This window comes from Rattus rattus, chromosome 1, assembly GCF_011064425.1.
Source record: "Rattus rattus isolate New Zealand chromosome 1, Rrattus_CSIRO_v1, whole genome shotgun sequence".
Lineage (NCBI taxonomy): Eukaryota > Metazoa > Chordata > Mammalia > Rodentia > Muridae > Rattus > Rattus rattus.
Window position 1 is genome coordinate 267,512,150 of NC_046154.1, and position 23,160 is coordinate 267,535,309.

Here is a 23,160-nt window from a genome sequence, read left to right on the forward strand (position 1 = left end):
GGGGAGAGGAGGTAGTGGTGGCGACCTCATCAGAGCCATCACCAGTTAAGTGAGGCGCGTAGTCACCCAGAAGAAAGACTTAGGTGACAACTGTGTCTCTGTGTTGCTAGGCATGCAGGGGAGTCTATTAAGACACAGGGTCTCTGGGATGAGATTTTGGGAATTTCTCTGTGGTGGTGTTTTTTGGACACTGCCAGGGGCTCTGCATGAGTTTTTGTCAACAGTGGGATAATGGCCGTCAACAGTCACGGACATTTATAGGATTCATGTTTGTTCTAAAACATTCGCTTGGCTCTGTGCAAGTCACCGTTCTTAAGCATTCTGAGTCACAGACCTTGGGAACGGGCTTTACTGAGCTGAGCGTTGGGGAAGCTCTAGGACGTGATGTTGCTTGGCAGGCTTGTGGATAGAAGGTGCTGGAACGATCGGATTGGGTGAGTTCTATGGTCAATCCATGCGTGTATTAATGTTGCTCTTTGAAAAAGAGTTGTATCCTATCTTCATCCATTTAGATTATGGCTTCAATTGACATTCATGAGCCAGGAGTATGGGGTTTTGGGTGAAGTTTTGGATGGAGTTTTAGAGCCTTGGTCCTGGTTCTCAGATCGTCTATTGACTTTGCCACCACTACCTCCTAAATATGGCTCATATTTATACCTTTAGTCAGGTATAAAACAACTGTCCCTGCCTTCTCCAAGTGTTCAGGATCTGTGAAGGACTTTTTTTTTGGAGCTGAGGACTTAACCCAGGGCCTTGCGCCACTGAGCCAAATCCCCAACCCCGTGAAGGACTTTTTTATTTACACCCTCCACCCCTGGGAAGAGTAGGGTATGTTACAGAACTCAGCATTTGTTCCATTGTCCCTAGAGATGAATGTCCCTCTGGAAAGCATGCAACACCTGGCATCCTGGGGGTCAGGCCCTGGCTCCCCCCTGGAAGTACTTGAAGCTGCCCTGGGGCTGGTAATCATGCCCTGGGCTCAGACCCCAGAGACTCAGACCACAGTTCTGTGGCAGCTCACAAACTCTGAGAGCCTCAATTCCATCCCTGTAAAATGAAGGGGTGGGAGTGGTAATTACAGCATTTAGAGGGTCGTTATGACCCAAAACAGACATACTAATGACACACGCAGACACCCAACACAGCTGTGTGGACACTGCCAGGACTTTCTTCCAATCTTCCAATACCTTTTTTTTTTTTTTTTTAATTTCCCTGGACTTAGTTTTAAAAAAAACTGAGAAAGAAGAAAAATGAGCTGGTAGGCGGAAGTCAAATTACATCCCGTATTATTTTTGTTATTTAGTATATAAGCAAGTATTATGGCTAGAGAAACAAATATAGCTGAGTCTGAGTGCCAAGTCAGCTGACAAAAATGAACGCTAGCAGTGGCCGTAGGTGCCTCTCACGAGACCCATTAGGTTTAAGGCAGGCCCAATGTGGGAGTGACAATGTAGGGGATTTGTGGGGAGCTCTTAAGAAGGTGCAACCGTAGGGATGGAGGTGGTGCACACCTTTAATCCCAGCACCCAGGAGTCAGAGGCAGGTGGATCTATTTGAGATTGAGTCCAGCCTGGTCTACAGAGCATTCCAGGTCAGCTAGGGCTACCTACATGGAGAAACCTTATCCCAAGAAACCAGATGATGATGATGATGGAGATGTGGAGGACCTCTGCCATCTCCACCTGAGGAAACATCCTACTTAACCAGGACCTCGGACTTGGCCATGTCTTTCTCTGTGAAAGTTTCCTTTTCCCCGACAACTCCCAGGAGTACAGCGGTCCATCTCTGCCCTGCCCACCCACCCGCACCCCTGGGTGAAATGCTTAGTACAGACTTGCATATATTAAATCTTTCTTGAAATTATTTAACCAGACTCTAAAAGGTTATTTTAGGCAATTTTCTGCCCATATGCCCATTTGACAATGTCTAGAAATAGATTTGGAAGCGTATCCCATATCCGTCGAATTACCTAATTGCTGCTGTGTGGAGACCGATTTGGGCAGAGTGTTTGTTAATGTTTTCAGTTTACTTCTGTATCACCTGGTCTTTCGAGTGGCTTCGCAGTAGTATCATAAGGTAAAATGTCTGAGAGCCTAATGAAGATGTGCTCTCCACCCCCCCCCCATGTTGCCATAGTCATGATCTCATTAAAAAAAAAAAAAAGCAAAGCAAAGCAAAGCAAAACAAAACAAAACAGTCTCATGTAGCCTAGCCTGGCATCAAACTTGCTCCATAGTTCAAGCTGGCCTTGAACTTGTAAAACTCCACCTGTTACTTCCCAAGTGTTGGAATTACAGGAGTGTGGCCGTCAAAGCCTGGCTATCCCCTTAGCTTTGGGCATTGTTCTTCCTTCCCTCTCTTGTTCCTTCCTCTCTTCTCTTTTATTTGCTCATGAGTCCTCAAAAAATAGGAGGTTAAAAACAAGCAAGGCGGTGGTGGCACAGGTCTTGGGAGGCAGAGGCAGACAGATCTCTGAGTTTGAGGCTAGCCCAGTCTACAGAACAAGTTCCAGGATGGCCAGAGCTACACAGAGAAACAATGTCTGGAAAAACCTGTATGTGTATTAGGATGGAGGACAGAGTTAACTCTCTTCAGCTTGGCACTGGTTTGGGTACTGGAGGCAGGAACAGGTGTGGTATTTCGCACCCATCTTCTTGTGTAGCAGGCCTGAGTAGCTGTGAACAAAGGAGAGGCGCGGCTTCTCTTCAGCTCTAACTTGGTGTCTTTCCCTACACAGGTCAAGCAGCACCGAAGGCTTGAAGGATGGGTAAAGACTTCCGCTACTATTTCCAGCATCCTTGGTCCCGCATGATTGTGGCTTACCTGGTCATCTTCTTTAACTTCTTGATATTCGCGGAGGACCCAGTCTCTCACAGCCAAACAGAAGCCAATGTTATTGTTGTTGGAAACTGCTTTTCGTTCGTAACAAATAAATACCCTAGAGGAGTTGGCTGGAGGATTTTGAAGGTGCTTCTATGGCTACTGGCCATTCTCATAGGACTGATTGCTGGCAAGTTTCTGTTCCATCAGCGTTTATTTGGTAAGTACTGTACCATGTGCGGCCCTGCTGCTGGCTCTCGACTTCCTGTTCTCTGAGCCAGAGCTGTCCATTTCCAAGATCCAGTGCCAGATGATTGAAGCTGGTCCTCCGTGCTCAGTGGGTTCTGGGCTGTTGTAACGAGGCAGAGTCTTTAACTGTCCTGTGCTCGATGGTTAGAAAAATGGTCAGGAAATGAAATTGGTGTCAGATTTCATGGAAAACTGCCTTCAACCGAAAAAGTGTGGTCTATTTAAGAGTGCCAATTGTAAAAGCAGTGCCTTCTGACAACACGCATTTCATTAAAGTAAGTTGACTACTGGCCCTATACACACACAGACCCACGCGTAGGCACTTGAAACTATAAACAGAGCACATTTTTTTCTACATAGTAAGAATATTTTTTTCCATTTATTTATTTAGTAGTATGCACGTGTGTGTGTATTCTGTGTGTGTATGTGTGTGTATGTGTGCATGTGTGTGTGCATGTGTGTGCATGTGTGTGCATGTGTGTGCAGTGTGTACATGTGTGTGTGTGCATGTGCATGTGTGCATGTGTGTGTGTGTGTGCATGTGACTGTGTGTGCGTGTGAGTGTGTGTGTGCATGTGTGTGTGTGTGCATGTGTATGTGTGTGTGTGTGCATGTGTGCATCAGTGTGAAGATGTGCTGTATCTATGCTTGTAGGGGAAACTCCAATTGCATATAGTGTGTGTGTGTGTATGCGTGTGTGCGTGTGTGTGTGAGTGTGTGTGTGTGTGTGTGCGTGTTCAGAGTACAGCGAACAGAGAGTTGGTTCTCTACTTGCACTGTGTGGGTTCCAAGAGTTAAATGCAAGTCACCAGGCTTTGTGGCAATAAACCTTTCTTTCTGAGTTATTTCTTTGCCTCTATTTCTTAGCTCCGTCCCCTGGATAAAAACCCAGAACCAAACCCAAAACTTTGGCATTGCGATGTTCATTTAGAAACCTTTATAGTATAGCATACGAAAGAACAGGAGAGTATTAAGGGATCTCTTGGTAATAAATATTGGACACATTAGGTTAAGTTAACAAGTCACTAGTTACGTGTTAGCACAGTGGTTCTCATGCTGCAGCCTGAGGCTGGGACCCTTTGAATCAATCCCTCCTGCTGTGGTGTCCCCCAACCACGAGATTGTTCTTGTTGCTACTTCATAACTGTAATTTTGCCGCTGTACATCACTGTGAATTGTAAGTATCTAATGTGCAAAATATCTGATGTGCAAGCCCAAAGGGACTATGACCCACAGGTTGAGAACTGCTGTGCTAACTGATTCTGCAGTTAAGAGTGTTCCCTGGCTGGAGAGATGGCTCAGTAGTCAAGAGAACTGACTGCTCTTCCAGACGGCCTGAGTTCAAATCCCAGCAACCACATAGTGGCTCACAACCATCTGTAATGAGATCTGATGCCCTCTTGTGGTGTGTCTGAAGACAGCTACACTATACTTATATATAATAAGTAAATAAATCTTAAAAAAAAAAAAAAAAAAAAAAAAACAAGAAAAGGAGCATTCCGGCACCCACATGGAGACTCATGACCCTTTGTAACTGCAGTCCCATGGAGCCAATGCCCTCTTCTGGCATTCAGCTATACATGCAGACAAAACTCTCATAAGCATAAAATACAAACAAACAAAATCTTTAAAAAGATATAACCAGTTATAAGAGTACTGGACCATTTCACAGACACCAAGCAGGAAATTCACTTTGGACTCTAGGGTGAAATGGATCGGGTTAGAGCTCTGTCAAGGTTGAGATACAGCGTACAGTCACTCAGTAAGACTAGCTTTACCCAAGTTCAAACTTCCAGGGAAGAGGCTGATTTTGATCCAGTGAGGTGTGGTTCCCATTGCTTGCCTAATTGAGGTAGGGATCAATTGAGGTAATTGTGGTCAAGAAGTAGGGATAGTTCCCTGATAGACATTTATTTATTACACACCAGACACTAGGGTAGAGCGTGTACGACCTCTACCCTCATAAACATTTATCTTCAGGAAGATGGGGCTAAGCAGGTAAATGTACGATATTTGATAAGTTATCCGTTGGGAGGATAAAATCAGATATGAGTGCTGCAGCTGGCCAGTCACTAAGAGACTTTAATAAAAACGTATTGTACCAGCATGATAACTGGACGGGTAATAAAATTATAGTATATCCAGAAATGATAACAGTTAAGGTAGGGGACCTTGGGCATGATTTAGAAAGAACAAATGTATCTACAGAACAAATGGATATGACTGCATGTCTCAAGGTCTCTTTGGTCTTGGCCTTTGGATATGGGAAGAAACCACAGCCTTATAGGGGACAAGAGCAGAGACCCCCGTTCCTTAGATGCAGCCCCGAGGGAAGATGGTGCTGAAGTGGGTGTATGTGGGGTGGAGGAGCAGGGAGGAGAGCATCCCCTCATCTGATGCACCTCACTTTCGTGTAAAGAAGAAAAATAAAGGAAGTAGAATGAGGGACTTTAAGGCATGTGGTCAAGGTTTGGACGACTTGTGGGAGGGACGTCTGTTGGCCAGGGATAGGTGGACAGGTTGTTGATCATCAGAGAGAGCCACCGGGGATAGCCACTTACAAGTGTGAATGGTACTGGTCTGAATTGCCCAGCTTTTTTTCTTCTCAGAGCTCAGCCACTGGGAACAATGATTTGAAATCGTGGGGGGTTGCTCAGACATGCGAACACAAGCTGGTAAGGCGGAATGTGGCTGGACAGGGAGGGAGCTAACAGTCTGGTAGGAGCCTGCAAGAGCTTGGAGGTTTAGGTGAGAGCCAAGCATTCCAGAGTTCAAGTGAAATGGAAGCAATAAAAAGAGAGCATTTGTGGGTGTGGCTGAATGGCAGTCATCCTTTTCTAGGGTGTGGTCTCTAGGTGACCCGCTCCTGTGGTCTGGGAGGACAGGTCGTTGACACCGAAGGTCGTTGACACCGAAGGTCATTGACACAGGAACATGGTGTTGGCTAGCCAATCAAATCTGGAACACACTCGGTGCCGTATGCAGTAATTTGTATAGTAGTCAAGGGTGGTGGTGGGGTGAATGTGAGACTCAGTTTCCAAAATGGGTAGGGAGTGCTGGAGAGGGTAGTCAGTGGCTAGAGGTATCTGTAAGCCATTTGAGGAACTTTTTAAAAAATGCAGTAGTTGTGGCAAGCCAGTCAGAATATTAAGGCTGGAGAAAAGCTCCCAAGTTTATGAAAGGACAATTGAGAACCATCTAGCTCAAAGTAATGGCTCAATAATACGGGTGGGTGGTTTGACTTGGCAACTGCCAAGTTTTGTCTACTTATTCTCTTATAAGTTTTATCTCTTGTGCTAAAACCAGATCTCAGTCGTGGCTTTCACGTTGGTTCCCCTGTTAGTATGGTAGCTTAGCACTGAAAGAAAGCTTTCTAGATTTCAAGTGGTTTACTGGGTATCAAGTGCATTTTAACTTCTTTGCCTACAATAGCAAAGATTTTAATGTCCGTTTTATTACTTCAGTTTGAGAATTTCTTCTTTCCTCCTTATTCAAAATCTTTGAAATGATGCATCTTAAAAAGGAGGAAAAGCTACTTTGCAAGTTCGGTCAGTAAGATAAGAGGACTCCTGATCCAGCTTCCTCATGAACTCCAAATCCCTGTTCTGTCTCTTTCCTTCCTTGGTTCATGGACTCTAAATCACTCTGCCTAGCTCCTCTCTCCTCCCATGATTCACTGTAAATTGTAGAGTGGTTTTTACTAGACACCTAAGTGACTCCTATCACCCACAAGATGGACTCCAAATTCTTTAGATTGATGGCCAAGGCTCCCGATGACGACTCCCATCTGACTCTTGGGCTTCCACACTGCAGTGTGTTGCCCTTGAACCTGTGCCCCTCAATATGCTTCTTACAGAGCCCTGCTGTGAGACCAGGGGCCCCTTCTAACACTTCAGCCAACTCCTTTCCTCTTTGAATCCCTGTTCACCTGTTTTGAGTTGCTCTCTCAAGCCCTCTTGCATTATTCCAGTTCACTTCTTGTTGCAAAGTTGTCTTCTTGTTGCAAAGTTGTCTTCTTGTTGCAAAGTTGTCTTCTTGTTGCAAAGCAGTGCAGTTGGATGCCCTCAGCTGGTAGCCTGTGGCATTGTGGGAAAGAATCCAAACTTTAATGAAAGCACAAATGTTCTTGTTGGCTTGATACATGATAAATGTTTCTGTCTTGGCTCCCAGATAACTAGCCCTTATACATAATTCATTTTTTAAAAGTTATATTTAAGCCTTCAATGATGTGAGGATACAAGTCTATGGCAGTTGATGTTGGTGGTGGTGTGTGTGTGCTGAGGCAACTAAATGTAAATGACACAGAACCTTGTGCTGCAGAAATACCAGGATGGTTTATGGGGAGTGATCGGAATAATTTTGTGCCAAGTAGTTTTACCTTTTGTAAATCTCTAATAAAATGCCAGGTTTAGATATCAGATAAAATGTCCTCAGTTTCTCAGGTTTTGCTATCTCCTCTCAGTAAACTTCAACAGAACAACAGGATACTATCAATTCCCATTCACAGTGTGAGGCGGGAGTGATCCTGGGAGCATCTACTGAAGGGGTTTAGTGCTCATGGATTTATTTATGTGTGAGATACAATGTTGCAGTTTTACAGCTTGGTAGGAAGCAGCATGATTTTCCTGTTGAACCCTTATTTTGTGACCCAAGGTGTCATTTATCTCTCGATATTCCTACCCCAGCTTCCCAAGATCTGGGATTTCAGGCTTCCCGTACTAACAGGGGCATGTGATTGAGGACCACATTCAAAAGGATTTCTTAGTTCAGGAATAACTCTTCTTGAACATTGCACAAAGATTTATCAGAAGAGAGCTCTACTGAATCACCAGTTTGCCCTCTGTGGTATCTCCTTTCCTTGTTTGCATGGATGAATCTTAGTTATTTTTTTATGAATTCAAATAGTATAGTATGCTTTGTCATGATATTCTACCTGTGGAGAGAGAAATTGTGTGTATAATGTTAAATAAGAAGGGAATTTAATTTCTCTCTTAAGTTTATTAAATAATTAATTTGTATTCTAAAAACAACTGGAAGTTATTCCTGACCACATGTGCACTAGGACAAGGGTCATGAAGTCCCGAAGTCCAGGAAAGGAGGGAGACTCTCACGTGCTGATTCTGTGAGCTGGGTCACCCCCAGTGAGTCCTGAAAATCCTTGGAGCGCAGGCAGAAGGGGCAATAGCAATCATCACCTTCTTTGGTTGTCTGCAGTAACAAAGATTTTGAGGGCCATGTGGGAGATTTCCCTGCAAAATGTTAGGGTTTTGTTGCCATAAATTTTGCTTAGTGGCTTATTCTTTCTCCTGCTTTGTGCAGGCTGGATAGGGAGAGGACAAATGGATTTTATTTGTTTATTTATTTATCTATCTACCTATTTTAGTCTTAATTTCATAAAAGGACAGAATGTAATATTTAAGCACAAAAGCAAGTTTATAATACGATATTCGCTGACTGTCCTTTTTTTTCCTTCAATTTTCCTCCCCTTTCCTTTTTAAAATATAATATCTCTATCAATTCTTTGATATTTTCATACAAGGCGATTTGATTATACTTGCCCATCACTGCGCTTACCGCCTTCAAGACTCACGCCCACCTCCCAACCCCTTCCTCTTTCATTTTCTTTTGTTTTTTAAAGAACTTGCGAAGTCTGATTCACAAGAGAGCACTTCTTTCCCTACTGTGTCTTCTATCTTGTACTTTTGTTTCCTGACATGTTCACAGAGCCCCTGCCCATTTCAACTCTCCTTTCTAGCACTGCTCCCTTAAGAGATCGTCACGTGACCTGTCTGAAGGAACTGTCCATCTCCTTCAACAAGAACGGTCTGTGCATCTACTGAAGGCAGGGCCCAGCTCAAGTTGGAAGAGGTGGAAGGCAGGCAGATTCAGAATGGGTTGCCATGAGTAGCACCTGAAAACGACTCTAAGCTTGTGCCTTAGTCAGGGTCACTGTTGCTGTGATGAAACATTATGAGCAAAGAGACTTGGGGAGAAAGGGGTTTACTCAGTTTATATGTCAACATCACTGTTCATCAAGATAGGACAGTAGAAGTCAGGACAGGAACTCAAATAGGGCAGGAACCTGGAGGCAGGAGCTGATGCAGAGGACATGGGGTGAGGGTGGGGGTGCCACTTACTGGCTTGTTCATCATGGCTTGCTCAGCCCCATTTCTTAATAGAACCCAGGACCGCCAGTCTAGGGATGGTACCACCCACAATGGGCGAGGCCCCCTGCCATCAATCACTGATTAAGAAACACCTCACGGTGGATCTTATGGAGGCATTTTCTCAACTGACGTCCCCTCCATTCAGATAACTCTAGCTTGGGTCGTGCTGACAGAAAACAAGCCAGCGCAGCCTGTTTCTATTGCCCGTCGTGCAGCAGAATTCACATATGCCATTATTGACCCGCTCGTCTCATTAATGTCTGGTCTCCAAGCTATAACATGAGCCCTACGAGAGCAGGCCTTATGCCGCTATTTTTCATGTAACCCTCAGCATCTGAACTGTGCTTGACCCATAGTATTCAATAAATTTAAAGGACTGGATAAAAAAAAAAAACTTCACCTTTCCTATATTGAATCTGCTGATGTTGTCTTCTCCTTGGAAACCAGAGAGTGGAGTTCACTTCTTTATTCATAAAATATGAGGTGGGGAATTTAAAATCTGGTTAAAGAGACAAGATACATAGGCATGAAAAATTAAAGACTCTGGTAATAGAAGGGAATGCATCTGAAGTATCAAATGACTAGTCTACACGGAGTGCTGTGGGAACTCAAGGGGGCGGGGGTCACAGTGGCTAGGAAGGTGAAAGGAAGCGTTCTTGACCAGGTGGGACCTCAAATGAGGCTACAGCAAGAGTGGGATTAGGCAGCCAATGCTGCATAGATTTGCTTACAGAGGTCAGGGCATGGGGTAAACGGTGGGAACAAAGGAGAAAAGGATAATTCGGGTTTTAAAGCATGGGTGTGTGGTGGTAAAGGGAGAAACAGGGCTCGTCTGGAATGAGGTCTTGAGAGATCTGTACTGAGAATGAGCAGGAGAAGGAGAGGGAGAGGGAGAGAGAGAGAGAGAGAGAGAGAGAGAGAGAGAGAGAGAGAGAGAGAGAGAGAGAGAGAGAGAGAGAGAGTTAGTTGGTTGGGTCCAAGTCAGTAAAGTGGTAACTTCAGATTTTTATGGTCTTGGAGTTTGGGGAAAATCCGAAGAAACTATGAAATGATGTCATGGCCTTAAGAAAGAATCAGAGGGGTGTTGTGAAGGGAGAGAGGGAGAGACAGGAATGGAGGAGACAGGAGGGTCCTTCAGCAGCCACCTTCATTCGTGAAGGCACCAGGGATGGAGGGAGGGATGAGAATATCAACCTCCCAAGCTGATGGGACCTGAGTTGTGAGAGTCAGGGCAGGACTGAGGGGGGCTGAGCAGACTGGGTGGGATGCCTGGCCCTCTGTTCATCTTGGGGCTGAAGGAGGAGGAGAAACAGAAGGCCCTGCTGCGTGGTGAGCACACGGGCAATGGACATTCGTCGGGAAGACTGCAGAGTGTGTCTTAGCAAGTTTAGCCTGGGCCGTTGCTCTTCCTCTGCGTCTGAGGGAAGAGTCTTCTTAAGTTAGTGTATGTCTCTGCGGTCTGTCCGCCACCCTGCTGAACTGAGGCCTCACCGTCAAACACATCAGTATGAACAGTAGCTGGACGGCTGCTTCTGTGGCTGTCACTTGGGCAGGAGAAAGAAGGACTGAAAACAGCCCTCGTGAGTCGGGGCTAGGTTTTGCTGGTAACAATTCTTGCTGACACATTTGGACAAACAGGAGACGCGAGTGTCAGAGTTACAGACACTGGATGTGGGTCTCTCTGTTTCCCTACAGTTAAGAACCTCATTCTTATCCTGTTTCCCCCAAGAGGGCTAAGCTTTTTAAAAAGCATCCGTGGTTGTGCTAACAAAAGGCTAGTTTCTGGACTGCTTATGAGGGCTGGAAGGAGATGGCTGTAACAGAGGGAACCACTTGGTGTGACTGTTATGTAAACATCAGTGGCCTTCTGGGTTTATGTGTGTGTTTGCTTTTGAGTGTTTTATTTTATTTTTTTTGTTTTTGTTTTTGATTCTTTTGCTCTATTTTATTTTATTCCTTTTTGACGGAAGTAATTTCAATCTACCATGAGATTTTTAGAAGAACAAGTCTAGACTTTTTCTTATACTATTGTAGTAAAATTCCAATATTTTCTTACATTGTTATAATAAAAGACAATGAGCGTGTCAACAATATGGTGTCATTAATGACTTTAATAGTGCCAGTTCCCTGCTTGTTTTTACTGCATGGTTTTGAGTCTACTTTGGGAATTTTCTTTATATTTTGAACTAGACGTTTGATTTTATTTTGATAGGAAAGAGGCAGACTGCTGGGTTTATAAAAAGATAAAGGAGAGAAGGAATATGTTTGGTGGATGTGTAGTCAGGTGTAGGCGAAGGGGGTGCTTCCACGGCCACATGCTGAAGCATCCCTTCCCCCTGAGGGACCAGCCATGCAGACAGTATAGTATAGAATAGAGTTTATTTAGGGCATGGGGAGGGGAGTTGAGGGAGTAGTAGAGGCAGAGAAAGGCAGAAAGAGAGAGAGAGAGAGAGAGAGAGAGAGAGAGAGAGAGAGAGAGAGACACAGAGACACAGAGAGAGTAGAGAAGTAGAGGCCAGTCATGAGCATATAGAGAGGGATAAAGGAATGGGGAGAGAGGGGGGATGGGCAAGGGGACAGAGCAGGAGCAAGGAGGGGAAGGGGAGAACAAGAGAGAGAGAGAGAGAGAGAGAGAGAGGAGGGGGCAAGCAGCCCCTTTTATAGTGAGTCAGGCATACCTGGCTGTTGCCAGGTAACTGTGGGGTGGGGCTTAGATAGAATACTAACATGGATATTCTAGAGAATGTGGGCAACATAGTTTTGGTGATACAGGACTAACTACTAAGTCATTAAAACAAACCAAAACAAGTACTTTGGAAAACAACACATTATGTCAATAAAATGGTGCAGGTTGAGCCGCTGTGTGCTAATTTGAGATCTGAGCAGTTCACTGGTAACAAATGAATAGTACTCAGTGTATGGGGGTACTCGGCGGTACATGGAGGAAAATATAATCCTAGACTGCTCAGCAGAAATATCAACGATTGGCGGCTTTCAGTGTCGTATGACCAAGAGGATGAGAATTTCCATCTGTGGGAGTCAGACGTCTGTATCCATATTACCTGTAACATCTACATGTCTGCAAGTGAGATCCAACCCCTGGCTTTAACCTCTGTCCTCTCAAACTATCACCGAGTGTTTTACACTCACGTCTCTGTAAATGTCTCACCATCGTCTCACCAAACCTTTCCCAAGTGTTCATGTCTTCATTTTCGAGAGGGCTTGAGTTGTCAGTAGTCAGTTACAGTCTGCAGAGTGAAATTCTTTCAGAGCCAGGGACGGCTGAAGACTTCTCTGAAAAGTGTGTCCTGTCCTTCTGAAAGCTCGCATGTACAGATCTGTGGGCGTATGAAACAGGCTAGGGGCAGCGAACTGAAAAAGCATTGGTAGTTGACATTCTAGGGGAAGCAAACTGAAAAAAAAGTTAATAATTGATATTTTAAAAAAGTCAACAGATTATTGTTTCTCCTAGGGAAATTTGATGTGTTCGAGCTGTTCAGGGTGGGTGCAGACCCCTGTGGTAGAGCTCTGTGCCAGCACATGTGTGGCCTCGGGTTTGAGGTTAAGGGCCACAGAAAGGTTCAGTGACTTTTGGAGTCCTTTCCAGCAGAGCTGCCTCCTGACTGTAGTGCCCTCTCTCAGTAGAGCAGGAAGAGACAGTGAGGCTGGAAATCCCCCTAGCTGTGCCTGCCTGCCTGTGAGGTGCCTTTGTTAGCTTGTATCATTAGCACTAAAAGGCAGTCGGCTGCAGCCTTGGGGCAGAATCTGCTGCTATCTAGTTCCCGCAGGACAGAGATTACAAACTCTGAAGAAAGGTATCTCAAGGACTTAATACATTGTGTCAGGTAGAGCGCTGTGATTCAGCAACCCTTAACCAGGCAAGCTTTCTAGGTACTTTTCTCCCTGTTCTTGGAACAGATGAGCCATTTACGGTCTAGGGACTGTCCTGTCCTCTCCAAGTTGAGCAGTGCGTCCATCTCCTCTAGGTAGGAGGCAAAGCTATGAGATCCTTACGGCCTTGCAGCTCACCAGAGAGAGGAAAGCCAGCTCACTGTTGGTGAGGCGGACCTGGCCAGGGTAGAACTTGGCAGCTGATGTGGCAGCAAGTGGCAAAGCTGGCAGTGAAAGGACCTGGCTTGTTGGATTGTTTACAATTAAGGCATTGTTTGTTTGTGCGACATCGGGTAATTAGTCCTGACTGAAGCACGGGTGTGATCTGAGATTTTTATTTTTCTGGCTTGCTTCCCTTTTCTTCCCCGTCCACCCTCTCAGTGCTGTAATTGGATCATTTAAAGGATATTTTCATGGAGTTAAAATAGTCCGCTACTCAGGGGGGTGCACTAGGCAAACGAGGATACCAGCAGTGACATCAATGGACATCATATTCCCCTCATAGGGAAATTGGCTGGGTGGGTGGATGTGGGGGAGGATGTGGGATGAAGCTCTCATGGGGGCTGTGTTGATCTGAGGGCTTCTGGATAGAAGGGGGAAAGAGAAGCCATTACAAGACGTAGGGGCCACACATGATCAGAGCAGAGGTCCTCAGCGGCAGGCTTGACTGCTCATCACTGTGAATATTTTGGGTCCTGAGTGCGGGTGGTGGGAGGGGCGGTTCCGTTGTTTTTGATTTGGGCTCTGATGGGGCATTCTTGTTGATGGATACACAGAGATACACAAGGTTCATTTGCCTGGCTCCAAGGTCATCACATGAGCCAGCAGCAAAGTTAGTCCCTAAGCTGAAACCTCATTTCCAGACGGGCGCCTTCCAGGCACTCCAGATGGCGAACTGGCAGAGGCCAGCCTTGTCTGACTTGGGAGTGAGTCGCGCCAGGCCACTCCTTACCGCTCTGCTCCACATTGTCAGTGTCCAGAGCTTTTTAGCACCGTCTCCGCCTGACAGTCCTTCCTCTGGGTTAAAGGAAGTCATTTCACTGACCTCACTGGAGTCTCTCAGTTTCAGAGCACACAGTACCCTTGCTGTGGAGTCCAGAGAAAAGCCCAAGGTGCTTCCTGCAGAGAGGGTCATTCCCAGCAGACACTCCTTTAGCTTAGGGGGAACATGATGACAGGCCCAGATTTTTCCCTTGCCCAGCTCACACATCTTGTACTTGGTGTGTCCTTGAGGGCATGGCCGGGATGAGCCAGCTAAGAGTGGACACACGGACCTGAGAGTACAGGTTTGAACCTGTTTCAGCCGCCCGAGGAAGGTTATGTCCTAATTTAACCCCCTTCACCTTATGCCCAGCCCGGTGTGCTCCTATTTAATAGCAGCAGTCTGTCACTATTGCCCCTGACAAATGTTTCAGGATTTGTTTGCCCAAGACATTTTCAGTGCGTGAATCCACAGCACAGGCATTTTTCAGTAGAGCAGTGTACAGCATGCTGATTAGACCCAGATGCTAGACCACAGGGCTGCACTGTGACTGCAGGGCCAGCAGGGATAACCACCAAGGAGGAGCAGGCCATCTAGTCTGAAAGTGCAAGAAGTCGTTCTGACAGGAATGGTCAGGGGAGCTTGGTATTGAAAGATCCCCAAAGGGAGACCCTCACTCAAGTCTCGGGAAGTCACGGACCCCAGACACACGAGAGACCAATCTTGATGCAATAAGCAGAGGCAAGGTTTATTATGGAGAGCTCCGGGTCGACATGTACCCCACGCAGGAGACAGAGGGGTTGACCTTGAGTGGCTGGGAGAAGGGCTATTTAAAGGAAGAAGTCGCAAGCCTCAGGAGATGAGGGGATGTCAAAAGGAAATACCAAAAATGTCACAAGGGGAAACTCTCAAAGTCACAGGATTGTTCTTAAGACTCTAGGGTTTAAATCAGGGCAAAGGTCAAGCCCTCGTTCTCCTGAGAACAGATCTTGATTCCTGTCCTTTAGGGTAAATGTTTGTCAGAGTTGACGAAGCATCTGCATCTGATACACATCTGGTTAGGCTTTGGCCCTGGTTTCCTGGAATACTATCTGCAGGGCACAACGGCTGGAACATTATTTGTAGGGCACAATGGGGGCTTGAACAAACATCACAGGGGCAGAACAGAACCCGTTACTCATTTACTCACATCCGGTGACATCCGGAGGGTCAGTGAGTCTGCACCAGTCCTCCTGCATTTTTAACCATCTGCCTTCGTGAGTCAGATCCTGTTGCTGAGTTTTGAGCTAGTTTAAAACTCTATCCCTCAGTATGAGCTACGGGCTCTCAGGATGAGTGAGTGGGGCCAGAGCATCCTTGTTGCAAGCTTTCTCCACCGAGCCCTTGTCTCATTGACAGAGGATATGTAAAGTCTTTGGATGTGAACAGCAGTAGCAGCAGAAAATCTGTTGTTAGCACGAAAAGGGGTGAGGTGCGCTGGTGACCATATGCTAAGGAGAAGGAAGGGGCAACTTGGTCCTGGGTAGTGTGTGAAGGAGGGTTCCTGAGTCAGCAGATTTAGGTAGGGGGAGGGGCAGCTAATGGAAACTTCAAGGGAATTATGGAACCTCTTCGCATTTTTAAGTCGAAAATAGGTATTTTTCATGCAATGTATTCTGATTAGGGTTCCCCTCTCCCAAGTTCTCCCAGATCTTCCCCACTTCCCTCTCTTAATAGAAACCAAACAGGTGCTATAAAATAATAAATGCGTACAATATAAAAAATTTAAAAAATCAATTCTGGAGGCTCTTGAACACCAGGTTCAAGATCTGAAGGTATCTTGAAATAGCAGAAGCCACAAAACACATTATTCCTTTATTAAAATTTAAGTTGAAATGCTACATGCTTATTTGGGGGAAAACCAAAACATGGAACCAAGAAAGAAATTAAAAGTCTTCGATCACAAGGAAGACAAAAATCACGTTTGGAGGGGAGGTGAGTGCAAGGTTAGCTACTTGGCCCGGAGGCAGCAAGGTGCCACAGGTGGGGGGCACTCGGGCTCATTTTAGAAACAATGCCAGTGGGGACAGAGGGAGGAGGGAGGCAGAGTGCAAGGAAAACCCAGATAATAGAATGATCCTGCTTTCTGCTTTAAAACAGTATCAACTTCACTTAGGGGCTCTCGTTCTCGGAGCCTGTCCTGTCATTTATCGAACACCAGCCTTAACGATCTATTTCTGAAGTTGAAATTTAACCTTTCACTAGATCATCCCGATTGTCTCCAGATTTGCTTAGAAAGACGGGTGTTTAGTCTGGGTCATTGTAGTACCAGGAGAGACTACAAAAAGGCAGACTTAGGTCTCAGACACATGTGATAAGCTGTGAGGTGTCGACGCCCCAAGTTCCTTTTTGAAGCTCGGTGTGAACCTGTTTGCCCTGAATCACGCCAAGCCATTTGTGTCAACTGAGTGGCCGGGATCGGAAGCCTTTAACACATGAGCTGGGTCGCTTCCATTCAACACACACTGAGTGTTTTCTAGGCTGCGGGTTCTCGTGTTGAAAAACCAAAGTCTCTATTCTGTTTCTTTTGAGCTTTCACTGTAGTAAGAAACAAAACAAAACAAAACAAAACAAAAACCAAAAACAACAGACAACATGTGAGCCAGACTTCTGTCTGACAGAAAATGCTATTGCAACTAAGGAGCAGGGAGTTGCCAGGATCCTCCCTCTCCCTCCCTCCCTCCCCCTCCCTCTCCCTCATCTCTCTCTTTGCTTCCCTCCCTGTCTCCCTCTCTCCCTGCCTCTCCTCCCCCTCCCTCTCCCCCCCTCCTCCCTCCCTCTCCCCCCTCCTCTCTCTCTCTCTCTCTCTCTCTCTCTCTCTCTCTCCCTCTCTCTCTCTCTCCCCCCTTCTCTTCCCCTCTCTCTCCCTTTCCCCTCTCTCCCTCCCCCCCCCCCCCTCTCCTCCCCCTCCCCCCCCTCCCTCTCCCCTCTCCCCTCTCCCTCTCTCTCATAAGGATCTGAAGGAGATGGAGCAGGCACCTTCGTATCATTCTGGGAGAATGCACCCCATGACATCTATGGAACAAGCCCAGGAGCCATAGGCTGAATGTGCTTTGAGCATTTGGCAAGTGGCAGGAGTCACAGGCTGGTGCAGAGCCAGCATGAGGAGCAAAGGCTGGAGTCGCTCGTCCCGCCAAGGCTTCTCAGTTGCCCGTTTAAACTTCATGTCTTAAAACTGGTGTTTTAGAAACTTCACGGCGTGGTGCCCTGCTGATGTTTGCCCCCCTGCTTGGGAAACGAAGCTTCCGGATTTGTAAATACATACATTTCAACCTGATTAATGTAATGAAGCCCACGCTGGCCTCAAACTGTCCCTGTAGCCCAGGTTGGCCTTGAACTTGCCTCTCTCCCATCTCCACGTCTGAGTCTAGGAGAAAGCTTGGGTCCTGAGTGGGTTAAATGCTTCTCAAAGATGCCCCTTCCTTGAGCCTGGCTGGTGGACACAGGGCTGCTTTGTGGTGGCACTGGAAGCAGGGGAGGCGCTGAAGGACATGCTGGAGGCAGCAGATGGGGACAGTCACAATCGTCCTTTCAAGCTGAGACTCTCAGATTCCCACACAGAAGAAGAAAAGTCTTTCTCGGGATGAACAGATGTTCTGTCCACACGAGGAGGAGGTGGTAGACGGTGCCAGAACCTTCCCCAGGCTCTTTCCCAGGTCACCCAGAGCCCCCAGACTATGCCATCCCTTCATTTCCAGGTCGTTCCCCTGCTCCTGTTTACAGCAGTTACGTCACTGAATTCTGTTCCCCGACACTGCATTTTGTAAACACAAAGTGCTTAACAATCCAAGCCCAAGAGGACAGAACACATATTTAGTGTCTGAATTCTAGCTGACAGCCCAAACAGAACGTAAAGATGAATATTTTTACACTGCTCCAAGAAAACTGTCAACAGTAGGTGGGTGGGGGGAGATCTTTAGATTCAATAATTTAGCAGGTCTAGACATATGCTAGTCTCAGATTTGCAGGAGGCCTTAATAGAAGATGGTTTTGCGTTTATCCAAGGAGTTCTTTTAGAGGGCTGTGTGTGGGGGATGAACGGCTTTAGGCACTGGGGATACAGCAGTGGGCAATAGCGGTAGAACAACCAAGGCCCTTGCTCTCGTGGACAATATATTGAGGTGGGATACGTGTGTTCACGTCGGGGTATAATTTATTCACTCATGCAACTCATTAGATCCGTTTGTCTCCCAGTTCTGATACATGCTAGGGTTGTCCTTCCCGGTCCTGTGATGTGTGCTGGCTTGTCAGGTGGGAGCAGGGGTACCGACCGTGTGGCACTTCCAAGTTAGAGCATCTTTCCTGGGAGTCCAGCCTGCCCGTCCTCCTCGTAGCCAGCAGGATTCCAGACTGTGCTCTGTGTCTGAGTGGGAGACAGAAGTGGTGTGGGACAAAGCCTTTCATGGGGCCTCAGTGGAGGAACAGTGTGGAAAAAAAAATCAATTTCATTTTTGAAAGCCGCTGAGAGGATTAACATTTTGTGTGTGTGTGTGTGTGTGTGTGTGTGCAAGTGTGTGATTGTGTGTATGATTGTGTTTGTGATTGTATGAGGGTGTGTTGTGTGTTTGAGTGTGTGTGTGAGTGTGTGTGTTTGAGTGTGTGTATTTGAGTGTGTGTGAGTAGTGTGTGTGCTTGTGTGTGTGTGTGAGTGTGTGTGTGCTTGTGTGTGTGTGTGTGTGTGTGTGTGTTTGAGTGTGTGTTTGAGTGTGTGTGAGTGTGTGTTTGAGTGTGTGTGTGAGTGTGTGTGTGTATTTGAGTGTATGGGTATGTGTGTGTATACTAATGTGGGTGTGAGCACCCGTGCATGCTTGTTTATTGCATGCACGTGAAGGCTTGAGGTCACATTGGGTGTCTTTTCCCCAGCGTTTTCCTCCTTTATATTTTGAGGCAGAGTCTCTGAACCTGGCTTCAGTGGGCTTCAGGCATCCGCTCACCTCTGCCTACCTCTGCCCCCCAGTGCTAAGAGTGACCATAGTCTTTTTACATGGGTTCTGGGGATCTGAACCCCGGTACTTGCCCTTTCATGCAGGCACTTTATGAACTAAGCCGTTCTCCTATCCCATGTATTTCCTTATAGGCGTAATTTAACAAAGCTGTAAAATGAAGACATAGCTGTCAGTGTACACGCACATTAAAGTCATTGCAAAACAAACAAAACTCCAGATCCCAACACTTCCCCAGGAAGTGTTTGTGGATAACTGGCCCCATTTTGGGTTCTAAAGACTCTAAGCTCTGTCTTCCCCCTACCTCCAAAAGGAACCATCAAGATTTATTTTGTTTAGATTTTTTTAGAGCTATTTAATACTGTCGGGCACAGTTCTGGGTGCTTTTAGAGTCATGCTTGTCAAAGGCCTGCGGTCCCAGTAGGATACAGCGAGATGAAGGAAAGCATCCAGAATGTGGCGTAGTTCTATAAAATTGCCAGACGTCGACAACGGTTTCCCCCATTGCTGACAGAAATCTGTGGGCAGGTCGGATCATTCTCTGCAACGCAACCCTGAGCGCAGGCTCTTACCTGTGCTCTCTTCTCGTCGTCCGCAGACTAGGAAGCAGGTGCTGGTGTGGTGCCAGACGGCCCTGCAAAAGTTTCTGTTCTGTGACCTTGGTCCGTCTTTCTGCCACTCAGACCCGTGCAGTGTGTTTCCCTTTGTCTCTACGCTTCAAACCTTATGTTTCCCTCAGATCTGTCTAGTTTTTGTCTTTTGGAAATAAACTTTTTGTCGTCTTGACTATTTCGGGTCTTGCTGTCTTCAGTTTTTAAAGCATTCTTCCGAGGCTTGTTCCTCGGCAACCTCATGTGTGGACAGGATATTCCACCCTCGCCCCTTGCCTGCCCCTAACAGACCCCATGATTAGAAGGACAAGGAAGGTGACAGAGGAGCACCTCTCTACAGCTCCCTTTCCACGGACATCTGAGTTTTCCAACCGGAAATCAACGGGACAAAATCTTTGGCTACCCGGCCATCTGTGTGAAGGCAACCGATGTTTAGTGCAGAGGCATAAGCCTTTACCGTGTAGACTTGCAACATTCCAGAAGACGGTTGGTCTGTCCTTGATCTGACGTGATAATTTCTGCTGCCCATTTCCGCACAGAACTGGTTGAAGAATTTCCCAGCGTTTGCTGGGACATCCTCATTTTCTTTGTCCACAGTGGATCTTGGGTCCTACTGAGTCTTCAGCAGTCCCCAGGTCTTGGACAGATTGGGGTTATCCTATCGTAATTCTTTCATTGGTCTGTCAGTAGATTGAGTGATTGCGGATCTCAAAATGGGGTTTCTTAAATGCTGACGGTGATGAAGTCTGCTTTCCCGGAGTTGTGACTAAGGCATTTCTGTCTCCAGAACCCCGGTGTCCCGTCTCAGCCTCGTCATCTTCCGTTTTCGGCTCATATCCTGTAGTGATCGAGGGCTGGCTTGAAAACAGAACTGGCACAGGCCATCATGATGAGCACTGATACCGTTCTATAAATAAATGAAATAAGTGTCCCGGCTTCTAACCGTGCGAAGCTCTCACTGAGGCTCTGTAAATATTGGGCAGGTGTGGACTCAGGAACTTGGCTGGTGTTAATGCGGGGGTGGGGGTTTACTGCCTGTGGTGCCTTTCTTTTAGACATCCAGTTTCATCCCCCCATGTGGGCAGCAGTTGAGCAGCTCGTTGACACTGTTCCATTACAGACTTAAGCTGGAAGCGCTAAGAAATTAGCACGTATCCCCATTTCTAGACAGGTAAAGAGCAATTACGTGTAGCTAGCATTTGAATTCTCAATACCTTTAATAACATGAAATTTCTGTAAAGCCATGGGTTATAGCCCCCCTCCTCTCCCCCCCTCCCCCCGTCCAATCTTTTCTTCTTGAAAAAGAAAGAGAAAGGTAAGAGTGGAAATGAGTGCTTAAAGGTAACAGGGAGGGTCCTGAAGTCAAGATTACAAGCCAGAGTTTAGAGTAGGAAACGGTCAAAGGGGAGACTAGCAGAGACCTGCAGCAGAGGCGCCCCAGGGCACCGCACCTTGGAGAGGGATGCTCAGTAGTGAGGAGCTCTGGAGGAGCCAGAAGGAGGCTGCGGATGGGGTGGGTGGATGTGATGAAAAGATAATGACAGGCAACAGTTCCCACCTGGGACCGCAGCCATCCGAGTTCTCAGAGCGCCGCTATCCCGGTTTCAACATTAAGAGCATCTCACTGTCCCTCTTTTAAATAAGCTCGATACGGCGGCGTGTGCTGGAGGATTTATCAAGTGCTATGTGGCGGAGGACTATTTAGAAAGCTAATTATTTGTTTGAGATTCTACTTTAATCAGAATGTATTAGCATATGAGTTTGTTTACATTTTGGCAAATGTATCTGAAATGCTGTTAACTCTAATGAGTGATATTGAAGACTCAAGTACACTAACACCCAGATTCATGGCTCTAATAAAGCTCCCATTTAATAATTGATTTTGATGCTGGAATTAATTCACAGCCAGTCAGCCGTTCTCCTATTCTTCTTAGCGGCCGTGGGTATTAGCCAAAAGCTGTTCTTACGCCGAGGCAAGGAACTGGTTTTGTTAATTTCATGTCAGGAAAAAACATGTTGGAAGGGCTGGGGCTATGGCTCAGTGGTTAGGCACTTGCTGCTCTTGCAGAGGACCTGGGTTCAGGCGGCTCCCAGTTGTCTGTAACCCCAATTCCAGAGGATCTGAGGACCCCTTCTGACCTCCGTTGATACCTGGACACAGGTGGCATTAGCTTACAAGTAGCATTAGTACAAACAGACACATAAATAAAATTAAGTCTTAAAAGAGAGAGCATGTGTAGCTCAGTTGGTAAAGTGCTTGCCTAGGATGTGGGAGGCCCTGGGTTTGATACCCACCATGGCATAACACCAGGCAATGGCACATACAGGTCTAATCCGGCCCTGGGGAGGAGGAGGCATGAGAATCAGAAGCTCAGGGTCATCCTTGTCTATGCAGGCCAGCTTGGCTACATACAGCCTTATCTCAGAATGAAAACAGAGCAACCCTGCCCATCTGCTTCTGTTTGAATTCCTTTTCTCTCCGTTCGTTCCCACTGGCTTTATTGTCTCCTTCTCTGCAGTTAGAGTCTCTCTTCTGCTCTCACTTTGCGGTTCGTTTGGAGAGTTTAGACATCGCCTATCAATATTTAAACTTTAGCCAGTCAAGCTCTAAAGCATGTGTTTGCCTTTTCCTCCACCCTTTGAGAACGCTTTGATCATTTGTCACAATAGCAAGTGGGTTATGGCTGTTGGCACGTCTTAGTTTTAGTCTGAGCTAGGAGGTCACATCCCTTCTCGCTGGCCTTGCACGGTTGTGGTCTCAAAGGTCAGATCCTTCTCGCTGGCCTTGCTCAGTCATGGCCCGGCTCCATCGTGGGTCTCACTTAGCTTCCCTCACCTCTCTGCTCTTTCCTGTCATGGTTTCTTTTACTTTGGTAAATGGTGGGTGTCTTACCCTCTTCTCCCCCTTTGGATCAGAGATGATGAATGATGAACTGTTCATATATCTTCTTTATGGGGTGTGTGTATGTGTGTGTGTGTGTCTGTGTGTGCGCATGCGTGTGCACACGTGCAAGCACCCTCATACCCATGCCATTGACACGTGTGCATGCATGCACCCTCATACCCATGCCATTGACACGTGTGCGTGCATGCACCCTCATACACATGCCATTGACACGTGTGCATGCATGCACCCTCATACACATGCCATTGACACGTGTGCATGCATGCACCCTCATACACATGCCATTGACACGTGTGCATGCATGCACCCTCATACACATGCCATTGACACGTGTGCATGCATGCACCCTCATACACATGCCATTGACACGTGTGCATGCACGCACCCTCATACACATGCCATGGTTCCATTGTGCAGGTCAGAGGACAACTTGCAGGATTTAGTCCGCCTCTCCACATAAGGATTCTGGGGTTGCACCCCAGTGGCTTGGCAGTAAGTGCCTGTGCCCACTGAGTGGTCATGACAATGAACTTCTCCACTTTAGTAACATTGC

At 46.6% G+C, this 23,160-nt stretch overlaps 1 protein-coding gene across 1 annotated transcript in view; it reads left to right on the top strand.

Annotated features, from left to right (window-relative positions):
- The first annotated feature begins 2,720 nt into the window (after positions 1 to 2,720).
- Positions 2,721 to 23,160, top strand: part of Tmem117 (transmembrane protein 117) — a 433,233-nt gene continuing 412,793 nt past the window's right edge. The window contains exon 1 of the mRNA XM_032885476.1: positions 2,721 to 3,040. Within this exon, the coding sequence (XP_032741367.1) occupies positions 2,764 to 3,040 (277 nt within the window). The 5' untranslated portion in view covers positions 2,721 to 2,763. The remainder of the gene's footprint in view (positions 3,041 to 23,160) is intronic.